The sequence below is a fragment of the Stegodyphus dumicola genome, chromosome 10 (assembly GCF_044657685.1).
Source record: "Stegodyphus dumicola isolate Sdum_Otavi_A_Nest chromosome 10, ASM4465768v1".
In the NCBI taxonomy this organism is placed as follows: Eukaryota; Metazoa; Arthropoda; class Arachnida; order Araneae; family Eresidae; genus Stegodyphus; species Stegodyphus dumicola.
The window spans coordinates 112026348-112042847 of NC_140777.1; the positions used below are offsets into that span (position 1 = coordinate 112026348).

Below are 16500 nucleotides of genomic sequence, written 5' to 3' on the forward strand. Positions count from 1 at the left end.
AAATTAGACATTCTGAGTTTTTACCTTTTTTCTCAGTGTAAAGGCACTTATTCTTAAAGGCTTTTTTGGCTTATCAAAATTTTTACTGTATTAGAAAATCCCCTCTTTTGATGACGATAATTTTATTCTTTTGATGATGGGGAGGTAAAGGCGTTTATGCCTAAGAACTCCATAACACGAACTTCCTTGATCCTATTTTAATTAAGAATAACTTATATGTTATTAACCATAGACCCAGAAGCGGCGGCAGACTATGTCAGCACTGGACGGCAGAATTTAGGGAAGACGAAATTTTTGGAATTTGGGGAAGCACCGAGTGGCAAAATTAAGGGATGAGTAGTTTTTTATGATTTAGGGAAAGCACTGGGATCCAAAGTTTAGGCGCGGTGAAAATTTAGAACTTAGGAAGGTGCTTTGTAGCAGAATTTAGGACCCATAGAGACTGCACCAGGCAGTATCTAGCAACGGCCCTAGATAAAGCCTTAAGTATATGTGGGAGTTTATTTATTCAGGACTCAGATTAGTTTTAAGCATGTGTAGTAAACATAGGTATTGTAAATAATAAACCAATACAATTCAGGCTTAATTCAGTATGCAATAGCAGCAAGACAAAATTTAGCGAAACAACTTTTCTTTAATCACCAATCTTGTGATACACAGTCAATAATGTATAATGGATTAAGCTAGGCTAAAATTATCTTTACTGATTCTAATGCATTTCGGTTAATGTAGCAGACTGCGCTGCTCTGTAATCTTGTAATTTGATCCAGCTTATTATTTTTTGCAGACTGTTATTATTACGGCAATTTTATAAAAACTAAGTTTGAACTTTCGATTATGTCAAAAAGAGTTTCTGGTAAAATCCTAGTATATGGTGCAGCCTTGGCGCGATTTTGAAAATGATCGCCAGCACCAAAATGACCCGTTTACTACTAATCGTTATATGTCCGTTTACTGCTCATCATAAAGTCACGAAAAGTAGCCAAATCCCCTGTGCACTGGATACTAGGATTAAACCAAGTTCCCAATTTTGGAGCTGTTAAAGGATCTACAAAGCAAAGCCATGTTTCAATGTCTATTAAACAAAAAAAGGAATTGCTGCAAAAAATGGATAAAGGCATATCCGTTTCAAAATTGTGCGAGGAGTATGGCATTGGAAAGTCAACTGTATATGACATAAGAAAAAAGAAAAAGGAACTTTTTGAATTTTTGGTGGAAGCAACTTGAACAACTTACATTTAAAGAAATGTTTAATAAAGTAAACAAATAAATATTAAGCTTTTTTGTAAATTTTGTTGCCCTTTAGATCATAATTGTTCTTTATTTCATAAATTATGATTTCATATTTTTAATTGCATAATTTCTGCATGCCATCTTACCAGATTTAAATTGATGATCTAATATCCGGAAACGCTTAAGTCCCGAGGCGTCCGGATTTCGGACTTTGTACTGTAGTAGCATCCAGAGAAAAGTTCCAAGTTAAATCATCCTGTAATTATAAATTTCTCAAGCATTATATTTATCAAAAGACATTAAAAAAGAAGATTAATATTATGATCCATGTATAGTGATGTATTGCACATTAATTACATTTACTTCTAGGAGTCATCAAATTTAAATAGAAGCAAAAGAATTCGTCTTGAAGTCCCCAGTGATGAAGATGATTCTGAGGCAGATAATTTGCGTAGAGATGAAAGTGAAGATAAAAATGTAAAATAATTGTTTTAAAATATATAAGATTTTCTTGTAACTTCTCAGTTATAATATCCCTTAACAGTATAACTATGATCAGGGCATTTATATAGAAAATTAGCTATATACCCATTCTTCACATGGGAGGGAGAAGAAATCTATTTCCTTAAAATATTAGGGAAGTTCACTGAAGTACAAACTGGAAAAAAGAAATCACAGTTGGAAAAAAAGAGTGAAAGAGTTAAAAAAAGAAATCACAGTTGGAAAAAAAGAGTGAAAGAGTTAAAAAAAGAAAAAGAAACGCCTCAGTATAGCCGGGAAAAGTGTAGTGATAATTGCAATGCATATTCAAAATGCCTTTTAAAACTCATTGCAATTTATTTATTGTACATCCTTTTGATTAAGATTTAAACCAGAGTGTGATGAATATTCCTTTGCATCATATCAATATCAGCATAAAAGGAAATGAAAATTTTTATGTCAGAAGATCATCAGAGGAGGATTTATGTCAGAAGGGCATCTTGTCACAAACTTTAATTTTGCTTAATATTTTTCCATGCATGAATTTTTTTAAATAACATTTAAACATGTGCTGTAAAATCAGTTTTAAATTTGTTGTGTAATACTATTCAAGTTTATAAAATAGATAAACACTGAATTGAGAATCTGGATTATCTAAAGTCATTTTTCTAAAATTGTTTGATTTATTTTTAACTTTCCATTGTGTATTCTTATGCAAATAAAGTAAGTGCAAAAATAAATTAAATAGTAAAAATACTATTAAGAGACTGTTTTATGGTTTCGGTAAAATGCAATTTGTAAATTGTAAAAAATATTTTTTTTATAATTAAAATCATAGGGTAACTAAAAAAAATTGATTTTTAAAAAATCAGAATTAATGAAAATAAAATCTGTTTGAATGACATATTTTCATTTCTTACTTGTTATTTCGGTGATTATGTATTATCTCGTTGACTGTGTAAAACTAAGAATCAGAAGGAAGAAGTTCTTTTAACTCGTCTTAGAATTGGCTAAGCTTGAGTTTCTCGTAAACATCTACTGAAAGCTGAGAGTGAACCTTTGTGCCCATATTGTGAAATGCTATGTCACCTTTTTAACATATAGTCCATATTTTAAAAGTCTGAAGTTGAAAGATTTTAAGGCCTGTGACTTGCCTCTTGACCATTTAATTGGGAAAGCGGTAAATCATAATATATTTCATTACTTAAAACAGTCTGATCTTTATTATTTAATGAAATTTTGTTTTGAATTAATTTAAGAATTTAAGAATTTTGAATTAATTTTGTTTTTAATTTTGTTTTGAAATAATTTCTTTGTATTTTAATGCATTTTAATAGATTTCATACATAAGTATAATAAATAAATGAATACATAACAAACTAAAAAGCAGTTCAAAACCAAATTCCGTTGTGTGCTGAAAGCAGCAAAAAGCAGTAGCAATAATGCAAAATAAATTTAAAAAAAAAAAAAATTACATCTTTTGCTGTATCATCAACAGAGGGTTGGCATAACAAAAGCAGTAAATATATCAGCTTGGTTCTGAACCAATAAAGGCACAAACTAAAGTTTAATGTGTCAGATAATCTCAGAAAATTTATAAAAGTAATCTTTGTTTTTATCAGTTTAACCCCTACAAGCTACAGTCAGTAGGGCAAAAAATTGCAAAATTTTACAAAATTATAGCATCAGCATTGTAAGCAAGCTTAAAAATTAAAACACTTTTTATTTTGAGCAGACTGAGTAAAAAAAAAAAAAAAAAAAAAAGTGAATACAAGCAGTCCAACACATGAAAAATAATAACATATGGAAATTTGAATTCATATGGTCTGGAGTAAAATTCAACAAAATTATAGCATCAAAATCATAAGCAAGCAAAAAATCTTAAAAAGCTAATAAATATTACTCGTATTTCTATTTAACACAACTTTTGTGGGAAATGACTAAACTCATTTTTTGCAGATTATTATTAAAATCTGGGAAATGACAAAACTTGTTTTCTATGAATTATTATTATCAGTGGGTTTTTTGGTGACAGAGTGATTTTTTTCTGACCAAGAATTTCAAGCAGTTCTGATTTAAGCTCAGATTTTGGAATATTCTGAAGAAGAATGATCATCAGTAGACAATCCACCTGTTTTTTTAGGACACTTAGGAATAAATACAGAAAACCTTCTGAATATTGTGTCATATATAGTGTATATTCTAAACTAAAATATTAAAGTTATCCCTGGAAATACTGCAAAAAAGGCAAACATGATTCAATAAAACTGTTTCAGTATATTGTTGAATTATAGTAGTCCCAGTTGCAGGCACATATAGGGGTGTGCAGTCATTGATCATGATGCCGGCCACCTTTAATACCACTTTCACACCAGATAAGTTGGAAACTACAAGCCAATGACAGAATGAAGCTGCTCTCTTCTGAAAATATTATTCAAGCCCAGTCCTATTCAATGCAATAATGATGCTCCTAATGCCATTGCAGGTGGGTCGTACAATGCTTTCTGAACAATGAAAAACACATACCATATCTATATGTGTGTTTGTCCTTCTCTCAAATTTCTGGCTACAGTTTTTTGTGAGATCCTCTTTCCTGTAGCAGCAAGAAACTCATTCACCACCAGCTGAGATAGGATACACTGGTTTGCTGATAGGGCAATGTATGTACACTTGTCTCCTGCAGCCGTCCATCAATACTCTAAACCAGGGTTGACCAAACTTCAAGATGATAGGAGCTGCTTATTGGGTTTAATAAATGTTCTCAAAAGCTCCAAATTAATATTATTTCAGAAATAATAAGACAGGTTTTGAATATTAAGAAACTAATGAAGTAAATTAATGAGAATTTTATATTTTATATATGATTAATATAGTTGCATATAAAAATGGACAATTAAATCTTATACCTTCTGCCTTTTATTTAGAAAAAATTAAAGAAAATATAAATTTGTAACTATTGTACTGTGCGACTGAGTGTTCTTCCTTCAGGTAGAAAAATAAAATACTTTCTTCTGATTTCCTTTATCCCTGTTCATTTATAATTATTGTTGTTTGATTTTAATAAAAGTAAACTGAAATCAGAAGCATATGCATTGGTCTGCAATTATGTAAAAATTTTGAATGAATTATAAGTCATTATTAACCCATTAGCCGCTGGTGGTGTTGCGTTGACGCAACAGTCAAAATAAATGCGTATATAAATATAACTACCTAAGATATTTTATACCAGCAGATGATTTTGTGTAGGGAATATTATGAAAATTATTTCTGTAAAAAAATATTTCCCTTCAACAATCATTTTGTTTATAATAATTAATCTCATACTTTAAGAAAAATTTACGCCTGGGTATTTTTGCTGAAAATATTTAATGAAAGAAACGCCGTCTTTATGAGTGATCTACTTTTAGTCAAGGTCACCATTTATCAGAACATTACATCAGTCAGATGTTTATATTTATGTTGAAAAGGAAGGGAAAACAGGTGTTGCGTTGACGCAACGTCAGCAGGAAATGGGTAGTCAGTCTCCTTTACCACTCATTCCTTTCGATGTTCTCGTTCATGTTCTGGTTATTTAAAAATGCCTAGAACGAGGTATCTTACATTAGAAGAAGCCCTTCAAAGATTTTTTGGTGAAGAAACAGATGATGATAATGTTAATAATGACCAGAATGAAACTGATACTGTTGTTGTTCCCCCAGAAATTGCAGAAACTAGTGACGAAGAAGAAAGGAATGGCAATGTTTTAAATAATGATAATGATATTTTATCAAATGATACTGCTGGGGAAGTTGAAATTCACGTAAGAAGTAAGTTTCAGCCTCCTGAGAGCACTTATAGTCATACTAAAAAGTTTAAAAAGCAGAAGACTGAAATCTTGAAGTGGATAAAAAAGGAACTGTTAGTTATGTCTCAGGAAAAACGTGAAGAAAGAGATAGAAGAAAAATTATAAACGGCAAAACACAAGGTAAAACTAGTGCACAGATTTTCGATTTTCTTTTTGGTTTAGACATTTACTCTCTTCTCGTTGAACAGACAAATATATACGCTCAGCAAGAAAAAAAAAAGCCCAGAATTTTTTGCAACTGAAGCCTATATGAGAAGATTTATTGAAATATTATTGCTTACAGGATATCATTCTTTACCTCAAGAAAAAATGTATTGGTATTTGAATAAGGACATTTCTGTTCCTGTTGTACGAGAATTGATATCACGTTTGCAGTACAGGAATATAAAGCAGAATTTGTATTTGACAATAGTCAAATTGACAATACTGATAAATTATATGAGGTGAGACCGTATCTAAACTTACTAAATATCATCACTTTTTACTACTATAAATATAAAGTCTCTTTTAGATTTCAGACGCAAGAATGCATTATTCCTTTTGCAAACTCCTAGAGTGTAGAATTAGCCATAAATAGATCAGCAAGAGAAAGACCTAGTAAATTCAGCATTCAAAAACCATTGCCTGGAGATGGTAGACATTTTATCGTAAAGTCTGTTGATAACAAAAGACTTTGTAAAGAGTACCATAGCCAGACTGTTTATAGATGCAAAGTATGTAATGTAGCTTTACATCATGATTGTAATCAAGCTTTTCATGCTTGAATCTTTCAAGTGAAATAATCTGTATTTGTAAAAGAAATACAATGCATATTTTAATATTAAATTAATTACAAGTAAAGTGATTTGTAGATTTATAAAACGTTATACAGCTAAAAAGTAATCCTGCACTCCACTCAAAAGAAACATCACACGAGTACAATCCTACTCACTAAACATCCGTAGTCTTATTCCGCTGATGTTGCGCGAACGCAACACTCGCTTTTTCCACAGGTAAGAGCATTTTTTTTTTTTTTATTTTCAATGTAAATTTATGTTATAAATACTTAATTTAATATTTGTTATTATTTTCATGAGAAAAGAAACATTCCTTATAGTTTTGGCGGGTAATGGGTTAAAAAATAGAGTGCTTTTTTACCCCATTCTTTTTTGACTTGTAAGCAGTTTTTTAGAAAGAATAAATTAAATGATGCAGGTCAACATGCATTGCAAAGAAACTGTTATTCGAGAAAGAAAAATTATCTATTAAATTTTTTATGCTTTTGCATAAATTTTTGTTTTCCCCGCAATTAACATACTGGTATGAAACCTAACATTAAGTAATTGAATTAATTCGTTAGACGAGAAATAGGTTATAAATTACAATTTGTTTTAGCTGAGGTGGATACATTCAAATCCTCAGATCTTGAGGACTTTGGGAAGATTTTATATTCGAAACGTTGAATCTTAGAGCTTTTTTTTCTTCACTCAGATCTTTTAAATCCTAACAAATTGTTAATCATTTTAACCTAAAACTTTGGATAATCTAACAGGATTTTACCTCTAGACCAGTACTTTCGAGAACATTCTGGCATGTTATCTAACTACTAGTATAAATACAGAGTTCGTGCCATTTTTCATCAGACTGCTTCCTATTACCACTGCTATAAGACTCTATGCTTTTCTGTCAATTACTCTTCCCTTTGTTAGAACAGTGATGATGTCAAAATCCTAAATTTAACCTTATTTTAATTTGAATTTCATTTAAAAGAAAAATGATCTGTTATTTGAATTGAATAATGAGGTGCAATTAAAGTTAAATTCTTCTGTGTCGTCATTCTGCTGTATGGCACTTAGCCACAACAATGTCTGGATTCTGATGCCAAGCTTCATCATTCGTGTGCCTGACTGCCAAATTATTACAGTTTATTAATTAACTGGTAAAATGCATTCTGCATGGGAAAAAACTCCTCTGGATGTATTTCTAAATTCGTGGAGAATGTCTAACTTCCATCGCAGTGCCATAAAGTGAGTCAAGGACAGTCATTTGCTGTGCTTAAAAAAGTTTCTTTTTTTCAATGCTTCAAAAACCTTGGATGCAAAATTCTTCTTTGTGCGTTGATGTGAGGTGTGTGCTCATACCAAATCTTGTGTGTTGTGCAAAATAATTGGTGAAAATTAATTCAGTTATCTAAAGTGAATTCATTAGAAAAATTATAATTTAATGGTATAAAAATGCACTCAAAGACAAAAATCTAAAACCAACAAAAAAGTGAAATTGCAACAGTAAATGTGGATAAATTTCAGTGTGCCATCTTTGATGGCTTTAATAATGATATTCCAGTTAACAAACATCTTTTTTTATTCGAAAAGAAAAGTGATGCCAAAAATATTGGAGATAAGGGCAAATCGTTAATATTCTCTGAGTGCCTGCATGGAGAGGCACTTGCATATTTCATTAAAGATTGCTCAGATGATGATTGGCAAACAGAAAAGTGCAGAGTCTTATAGCAGTGGTGATAGGAAGCAGTCTGACAAAAAATGGCACAAACTCTGTATTTATACTAGTAGTTACATAACATGCCAGAATGTTCTCGAAAGTACTGGTCTAGGTGAAAGATCCTGAAATTGTGGAAATTTAATTAGTGGTTGCCTGTTCGCATAGACCAAAGCCATCATATTTTTTAATATTTTACCTATATATAGATATTACTGAATGTGTCGAAATCATCTTCCCTAACATTTACATGACTAATTCCTTAGTTTTCCACCAATAGACTGTTAACTGCTACATCTTTTTCACAAACATTTGTAAACACAGTCTTCAGTGTTGTCTCAATAATTTGATCTTTTTCTGTTACACACTTTTCATGTTTCCATTTCGATTTTATTTTGATTTGCAAATAAATCTTCATGATTCTTTAAAATCTTGTATAAGAGGGATTAATAAACAGTTGACTTAAGAGCAACATTCCTTGGCTATTCTTTGGAATTGGCCATAGGAATTTAACAACTGACTTTATCCCTTAAACTTTAAGGTCATTATGCCTCATGAAAGACTGTATAATGAAAGTGACTAAGCAGAAGTAAAGCTCAAAATAAGCAAAAAGATAGTTTGGCACAGAAAAACAAGGTCTTCTAAGAATATCATTTTGTTAAGGTTGTAAGTCCAGCTGATTTTCCTAACACTTGAAAAACAGGCTCTTAATTCTGAGCATCTCCATCTTTTGCAATTTCTGTGTTATACTTCAACTTCATTTGGAAATTTTATCCTTTAATTGGTGACTTTAGTGTAAAAAATTCATTCAATAATATTTTGATAACAGCCAACTTGTTGATCACAGTAGATGATTTATTTTTTATATTTTCGTATACAAGTAGCTAGGACTTCAGCAGTTTGATAACAATATTCAAATAACATTAACCATTATGACATTAAGCGGCACATACTATATGTAAAGACAGTGTGTGTGAATGTGGAACAGTAAGTGTTATGCATCCTCCATTATTTGATTTTTTGCAATTGCACATTTCTTGTATTTCAAGGGTAATTTTGAAATTTAAATTAAAATGAATTACAGAAGTTGTTGCATTAACAATTTATATAAAATTAATTTTTCATATTTTTTCCCATATAAGATATTCTGCATTGTATGACATTCTTCTGAATATTAGTTTCTGATTTTTTTTTTTTTTAAATACTTCTTTGTTTTAAAGGAAGATGCCACTTATGTTGAAGTTGGTAAACTTGCAACTCTTGGAAATAAAACAACTTTTCTATTTGTTGACAAGACAGAAAGACTTCTAGGTTGTCATGTAAGTACAGTATAAAAAAATTTAGATCATTGTATTTAAATGCCTTAAGAAATAAGTGTCAAACTTGTTCTGATTAGTTAGCATTGAAAGAATTGTTAGAAAGAAAGCTAAAAATTTTATATTCTGCGCACACTTAACCATCGGCAATTAGTCACACTTTGTGAGAAGTTAAGCAATTATTGAGCAAATTGTGTTTGGAGGGATGTAAAGAAAATGCTATACTTTTTAAGTTGAAAATAATGATATTTGATATTATACATACATATAAACAGTTTAAAAAAAAGTAAAAATGTATGCTAGATGTTAACAAATAAAACTTGGTTTATGGATATCTGAAAAATTATCAGTTTAAAAGGACATTAAACCTCAGTAAAATTTCATGTGTTAAAGTTAAATTTATATATATAGCATAATAAAACAAAAATTCCTGTTACTTGCTATTTGATTTAAGAAAATAGTCAGGATGGCAAATGATTTTTTTAAAAAATATTATTATTGTTTTGTTCTTTATGCTGTGTGCTGATTGCTTAATAACAAATAAATCTAATTTAAAGCTTATTTTAAAATCTAATGTTTACAGATTACTCTAAAATATAATAGAACATTATTTAAATTAGTTTTGATGAAGTTTGTTCTTATTTAATTAAAGATTATATATTTTACTTAATAAACTATCATAAAGGAAGTAACTGTTTAAGAAGGATAAGAAATAATTGGGGACTTTTTCATGTAAAAAGGTTATGTGCATTTCTTTTACCATTATTTTGTAGGGATATTTGTCAGGAGCTAAATAGCTTTGCAGGAATAGTTCTTAAATTGTAGCAAGCATTTTTTCTTGAATACACTGCATATTTGAATCAGGGTATTGCTTCTTAAGTGAGGCAATATCAAAATATACAGATACACTTTAAGGAGGCTATTCATTTTTACTTTTTAGAAATATCTCTTTGTTATCAGTGTTAAGTTGTACACATTTAAAGACATCTTAAATACATTTTAACACTTATTTGGCATTTTTTACTTATGAAAATAAAGATGTAAAAATTCACATTCAGGGCAGGATTGTGTTGGGATTTATTTTTATGGAAAACATTAAGTAATGTCATGATTTTATAATAGCTTTAGTATTTTAAACATGGATGTACATGATCCATGCAATTTGATATTTCTGTCAGTAAAAATTAGTACAGTCAAAAGTCGTTAATCCGGACTCATCGGGATGTCGGCGATTCCGGATTATCGATTTTTTCGGATTATAGATCATCAGTTTAAATCTGGTAAGATGGCATGCAGAAATTATAAAATTAAAAATATGAAACAGTAATTTATGAAATAAAGAACAATTATGATCTAAAGGATATCGAAATTTACAAAAAAAAAAAAAAAAAAAAAAAAAAAAAAAGCTTAATATTTATTTGTTTACTTTATTAAACATTTCTTTCAGTGTAAGTTGTTTAAGTTGCTTCGTTTTTTATGTGATAATACATTCTCTTTAATTCTATAAACAGACGTAATTTCTTGTTCAGTTACAAAGTTCCACTGTTCAAGTCCTATAATTGCTGTGTCGAGAATACCGACTAATTTGTCAATCGAAATTTTTTCATTTTCAATAACCTCTGTCACTTTCTTCATTATCGGAAGCGAATTATAATGATGAGGAATTTGATTTAAATCATATCAAAGACGGAGTACATCGAGATGAAATACTACATTTAGTAAGGAATTATAACTAAATAAAATAAAAACATCTGCTTTGAAGATAAGGAAAGTGCTGACAGATCAACTTCCAATTCATTGCGCGCCGCGGTGGTAAAGATAAACAAAGTTTAGATAAACAAAGGATATGCCTTTATCTATTTTTTGCAGCAATTCCACTTTTTGTTTAATGGACTTCGAAACCTACTTTCGCTTTGTAGATCCTTTACATATTAGTAAATATATATCAGAAATTCTATTTGACATAATCGAAAGTTCAAGCTTACTTTTATAAAATTGCTCTGACAGTCTGCAAAAAATAATAAGCCGAATTCAATTCGAAGATTAAGGAACAACACAATCTGCAACTTTAACTGAATTAGATAATTTTAGCTTATCTTATATAGTCCATTATACATTAAACGCGCATTCGTAAACGTATTTTGCGCACGCGCACACGAGTATTCGCAGCCAAAAAGGTCTTACGTGCATGCGTCAACGCTACGCATACGCAGAAAGTTTGTAGCTTTGAGGTCCAGATTATGGGTGTCCGAATTAACTAACAACTTTTGACTGTACTTCTTTTCTGCCAGCAAAAGTAATAGTTCTTTTCTACTATACATTCTCTAAAAAAGAGAACTGAATTAACGATTCATGTTTGGTACTTTATAAGAATTAAACAGAAATCATAACATGACATAATTAAATCTGTTGTTTGCTGTATCAAATCAAAATGTTGAAGAATTCTTAATTTTCTTCATCTGATGTATAACTTTCCTTGGCTGATGTTGCAGAATCATAGATATTATCAGTTTCAGCATCATCACTAGTTCATCTGTAATCAGAAATATCCGTGGTATTAGAAATCTTCGTGTAAAATATTGTCCGTGAAATAAATTTTTGTGCCTTTGTGATTGAACACTTAGAGACTTGGCTTTTATATTTGGCATTTAGGCATAAAATTTATTTATCTCCCACCTGACTGCATGAACCATTCTTATGTACAGGGTTCATAGCGGTCCTTATATGAGCTTATAAGTCCTTATATTTGAAAATAAAATATAAAGGCCCTTATAGGTGCTTACTTTTTCTTTTAAAGCCCTTATTTTTTTTATTTATTTATTTTTTTTTAGTGCTTTTTTTTTTTTTAATGAACGTGCTATTTTTCCCCGTACCAAAGCCGAAACTAAATAAACAACTTTTCATCCTAATGTGAATATCAGATGGTGAGTCATACTCCCGGAAATAGCTTTTTGCCCTTTCTCTGCATTAACATAACCTTGTGTGCACGAAGAGTACAGACAGGTGCCCATCGTTCTATTGGTCAAAGAATTGCGAAAGCAGTAGAAAATTCCGCTACATTCGGCATTCTTTTCCTCCCATCCAAAATATTACACACGTTTGAATTTCTATCAAGATCTTAAAAAGATTTGCATTCTCGTTCTGCTAGGTCAGTTCATATTCGTGTTTATTATGATCGTTATGCTTATATTATGAGCATATGTATGAATGTTTATAATAGCATAGTTGCAGTAACTGCTGAAGTATAGTAAACTTCCAAAAATGGTTGTGTTTTAACACAGATTAGCTTTCTAAGGAATAATATTCGGAATGGCTTAAATAAAGGGAAAGTAATCGAATAGTCAAAATAGTTTCATTTTGTTGGCCAATACATTATACAGTACGAAGGTTGGGAGGTCTCTCCTTTCTCCGCAAAATCTTGAATATTGAAACTGTTACAGTTCGCTGCAAAACAAGCAACGGACCTTTTTTTTTGGGGGGGGGTCACTTTCCAATTTGGATTGAATAGGACTAAAAGCTCTGCGGTCTACCAACCCAAGCGAAGAATGATTCTATTCCGGAAATTTAACACCGTCTGTTTAAAATTATAATGAAAAACACCCCAGTTATTTAGTTCCTTATTCTCCCAATACCGGCAGTTGTTGATTCCGATTGCGTAATATCACGTAGGGAAGAATTACGGCGCACGTATTGCGCAATAACGTTTGCGATATTTTGCAGAGATAATTAATTTTGATGTTCAGTCCGAGATTTGTTTATGAGCACTTAAAAGAGTTTTAATCTGCTTGCTAAGCAGAATATTTTTTAGTTCGGTTGGTTTATTTTTATATGATGCACATATTGAAATGTCAAAAGCATTTATTTAGCGGAAAAATCTAAAAAGCGGCTACAGTCTACCCCCCCCATCCGCTCCTTCAAGTTACGCTCGACTGTCCGAATATTCGCCAATTTCCAAGTATGCGGGTTAGTTAAGCTTTTACTGTTAAAGATGACTGCATGAAGCAAATTTCTGTCTTCTGATTTCAGAAATGTTCCTCTTTTTTACTTAAATTACTTTGCTTGCAATATCTGTTAAGAGAAAAACTGATATACAATGAAAATTTAGAAAATGTTCAGAATTTAGATTTAAATTATTTAAATATCAATATGAGTGGAAAAACAAATTGTATTTTTTATTAGGATCCAAGCGAATACAATAAGTATGCCTTATTATTATTTATTTTCTCTATTTTGAACTGAAATTTCATCATTAAATCTTGTAATATAGTTTAGTTCTTCATAGTTTTTTTTTCCTCGCATTGTAAACTAGTTCTGTAAATTGAACTATTATTTAAAATTAAGAAGAAGAAAAAAAAAAAAAAAAAAAAAAAATGTAATTATTTTCCATGGTTGAGGTAATCCTTATTCTCTCTTAATAAGTACTTCATTTCTCATATTTTAAATTACAATTCTAATTTTAAAGGTTATGCAGTTGTGTATGATGTAATTACGCAGGTGCTTATTTTTTCTCTTAAAATGTGCTTGAAAAGTGCTTATAGGTGCTTATGTTTTTAACTAAAATGTTGCTATGAACCCTGTATGTAACTTTTGATAAATTTAACTGAGGTGTCATGTGGTTGTAACATCAAATTTTCAGAAGTCATAGCAGTGTTAATTCACCCATAGTGGAAAACCTTCTTGACTTCAAATGGCATGTCTAATATATTTAACCTTTTATTTACCATTTGAAAACTACTTGAATATTGTTCCTAGAGAAATAATAATTCCTAAATAAACCCTGTTGACTAATTAATGCACAAAAGTAGTCTATTCTGGCTACTTTTTTCAAATTAATGATTCTTCATTTTTCATGTTCTCAAAATCAAGGCTTGTGAAATGCTTCTAGTAAATGATATCATAATAGCTTGCCATTCAGAAATTAAACTTTACAGCAAACACAGAAGAGTTTTTTTATTGTCATAGTTAGAGAACCATCAATATCTTTGGGTTTAGTTAATATGCATCAGAAACATAAGCACAAATAAAAACCAGCTCATTTTCATGATCTTTTCCATTGGTATTTGCAATGCATTACACCTTGATGTGTGTGCGTGTGTGCGGGGGGGGGGAGAAACCCCGTATCTCTGACATTTTGAAGTTTTAAGACTTATTCATTTTATGTCCAAAATTTCTTACTTTTAAACTAGATCAAGCTCGTAGTTCATCCCAAGAGTATATGATAAACTGACCACCTTAAAATTATGTTTTACTTGCCACTTCCAAGTGATTGAAATCTGTTGCTCCATTTAAAAGGGGGATAATAATAACATCCTATAAGAAGGTAGTTTTTACTTTATTTGTGGCTCTTATATTTCAGGTCTTTTCTCTTTATATGTAAACATATAGCATTTTCTTTTAGTTATTTTATTTTTCTTCTTAAATAAGTCAAATGGAGTTCAGTACTGGTAGGTTAACTTCTGAGAAAAAATATATGATAATTTTTTTAAATTATTTTAAAACTAATTTTTCTTAATAAGTTTTATCCAAATAACAATCTATGTTTTTAATATTTTTAAGGCATCAACTAAAGTTCTGCAGTTGTTTAAAATATTAAACAGTAAGGAAAGAGCAAAGAAGTTTCGTAAAAGGCAGAAAAAGGAATTGAAAGAGCGAAGGTCAGTCAAATATCTTTGTGTAGCCTGAGGTACAAAAAATCTATTCTTTTCCTGATTTTCATTGTTTCTTTTCTTTTAGTCTTATCTTACAGCATCAGTTGTTTGTTTTAACTAATCTAGTTTTAATTTTCAATTTGCGATCAAATGAATAATCTTCTCTGGTATGGTTTTTTTCTTGAAATTTTTTTATATATTATTTGTTGAATTTGAAATTTTATTACAATTTATGTAAATGTTAATATATATTTATATGTGTTTTTTCTTTAATGTATATTAATTTTTATTTATTTGTTACTTGTTTCACACAAATAAGTGCACTGTGATACTATGTCTGAGAAGAATTTGGGTAATTTCAATAAAATATATTGCAAAACAAATTGACCAGTACAAGGAAATGTGACAGTAAATAATGTTTGCGTTTACTGCAACATTTACATGATGTTTCTTTGTTTACGAACAATGAATGTTTTTAAATATAAGAAAATGTGGTCATGAAATCTATGGAAAAATTTTAGATACATTAAGAAATTTGATGGAGAACTCATAAATAAATAAAAAAAAAAAAAATATCTGTGAAATAGCCAATATGGGAGAATTTTATAACATTATCAAAATATAATAGAATTTTGTTACCACTTTACAAAGGCACTTAATTTGGTAAGATAAATTAAAATCAATGCTTAAAATCTTACACACTTTTTTAAGAAAGGTATGGGCTATAATATGAAGAAATTGAGTAAAATTTTCTCTCTATATGTGTGTATATTGTATATCTATATATTGTTTCATAAGAAAAAATAGTAAAGTTAATTTAAATTTAAACAATTCTCTTGCACCATTGCTGCAAGGAATGAAATTTGAATTACAAACATTTTCTATTCATAAGAAGCAAATTTAAAGTTAATTAAAATTTCAATTTTAAATTATGAAATTTTAATTGCAAACAAATAATTAATTATTGCTGTGAACTAATCTACGATATCATTTAAATTCTGACTGCATTTGTAAATTAAGTGTGTAAGGATCTTAAGTTTTACTAACGTTTATTTTATTTTAAATCTTTACTATCACTTCTTATTTTCTACTTCCGGCCAGAATTATAAGCGTTAATGTATTTATGCAAACTTTGTCTGGCGAATGCCAAGTATTTAAGTTGTGGCTTTTTGCCAAGCGAAAGAGAGGAAGCAGTGAGTCAAAGCAGGCCGCTTACCTTAGAAGTTTTACTCAGTTGCTGGTTGCCTTCCAGGGTAGAGATTTTAATCCTCTTGATAATTTTTAAACGTATTGTAGTGTTGTTCACAGTTCTCTGTACTGCATACGGCTTCCTGTTAATATAAGGCCAATCTTCCACGTTTATTATTTTAAAGTTATATTAGAGTTTAGTTTTATTTTTTATATTTTTACGTTTAGACCGCAAGTAGTGGGATGTGTATTCCGAAGTACGGAAGTTATTGTAAATAGAGAAAAATAAAGGGTTTTGTATACCCTTCTTGTGTA

At 30.0% G+C, this 16500-nt stretch overlaps 1 protein-coding gene across 2 annotated transcripts in view; it reads left to right on the forward strand.

Annotated features, from left to right (window-relative positions):
- Positions 1–16500, forward strand: part of LOC118204163 (WD repeat-containing protein 3) — a 195433-nt gene that overhangs the window by 52884 nt on the left and 126049 nt on the right. Inside the window, exons 6-8 of one of the 2 annotated variants that reach the window (XM_085825385.1) lie at positions 1603–1710; positions 9254–9352; positions 14906–15003. In XM_085825385.1, the coding sequence (XP_085681511.1) occupies positions 1603–1710; positions 9254–9352; positions 14906–15003 (305 nt within the window). The remainder of the gene's footprint in view (positions 1–1602; positions 1711–9253; positions 9353–14905; positions 15004–16500) is intronic. The other variant, XM_085825386.1, reaches the window with a different exon arrangement.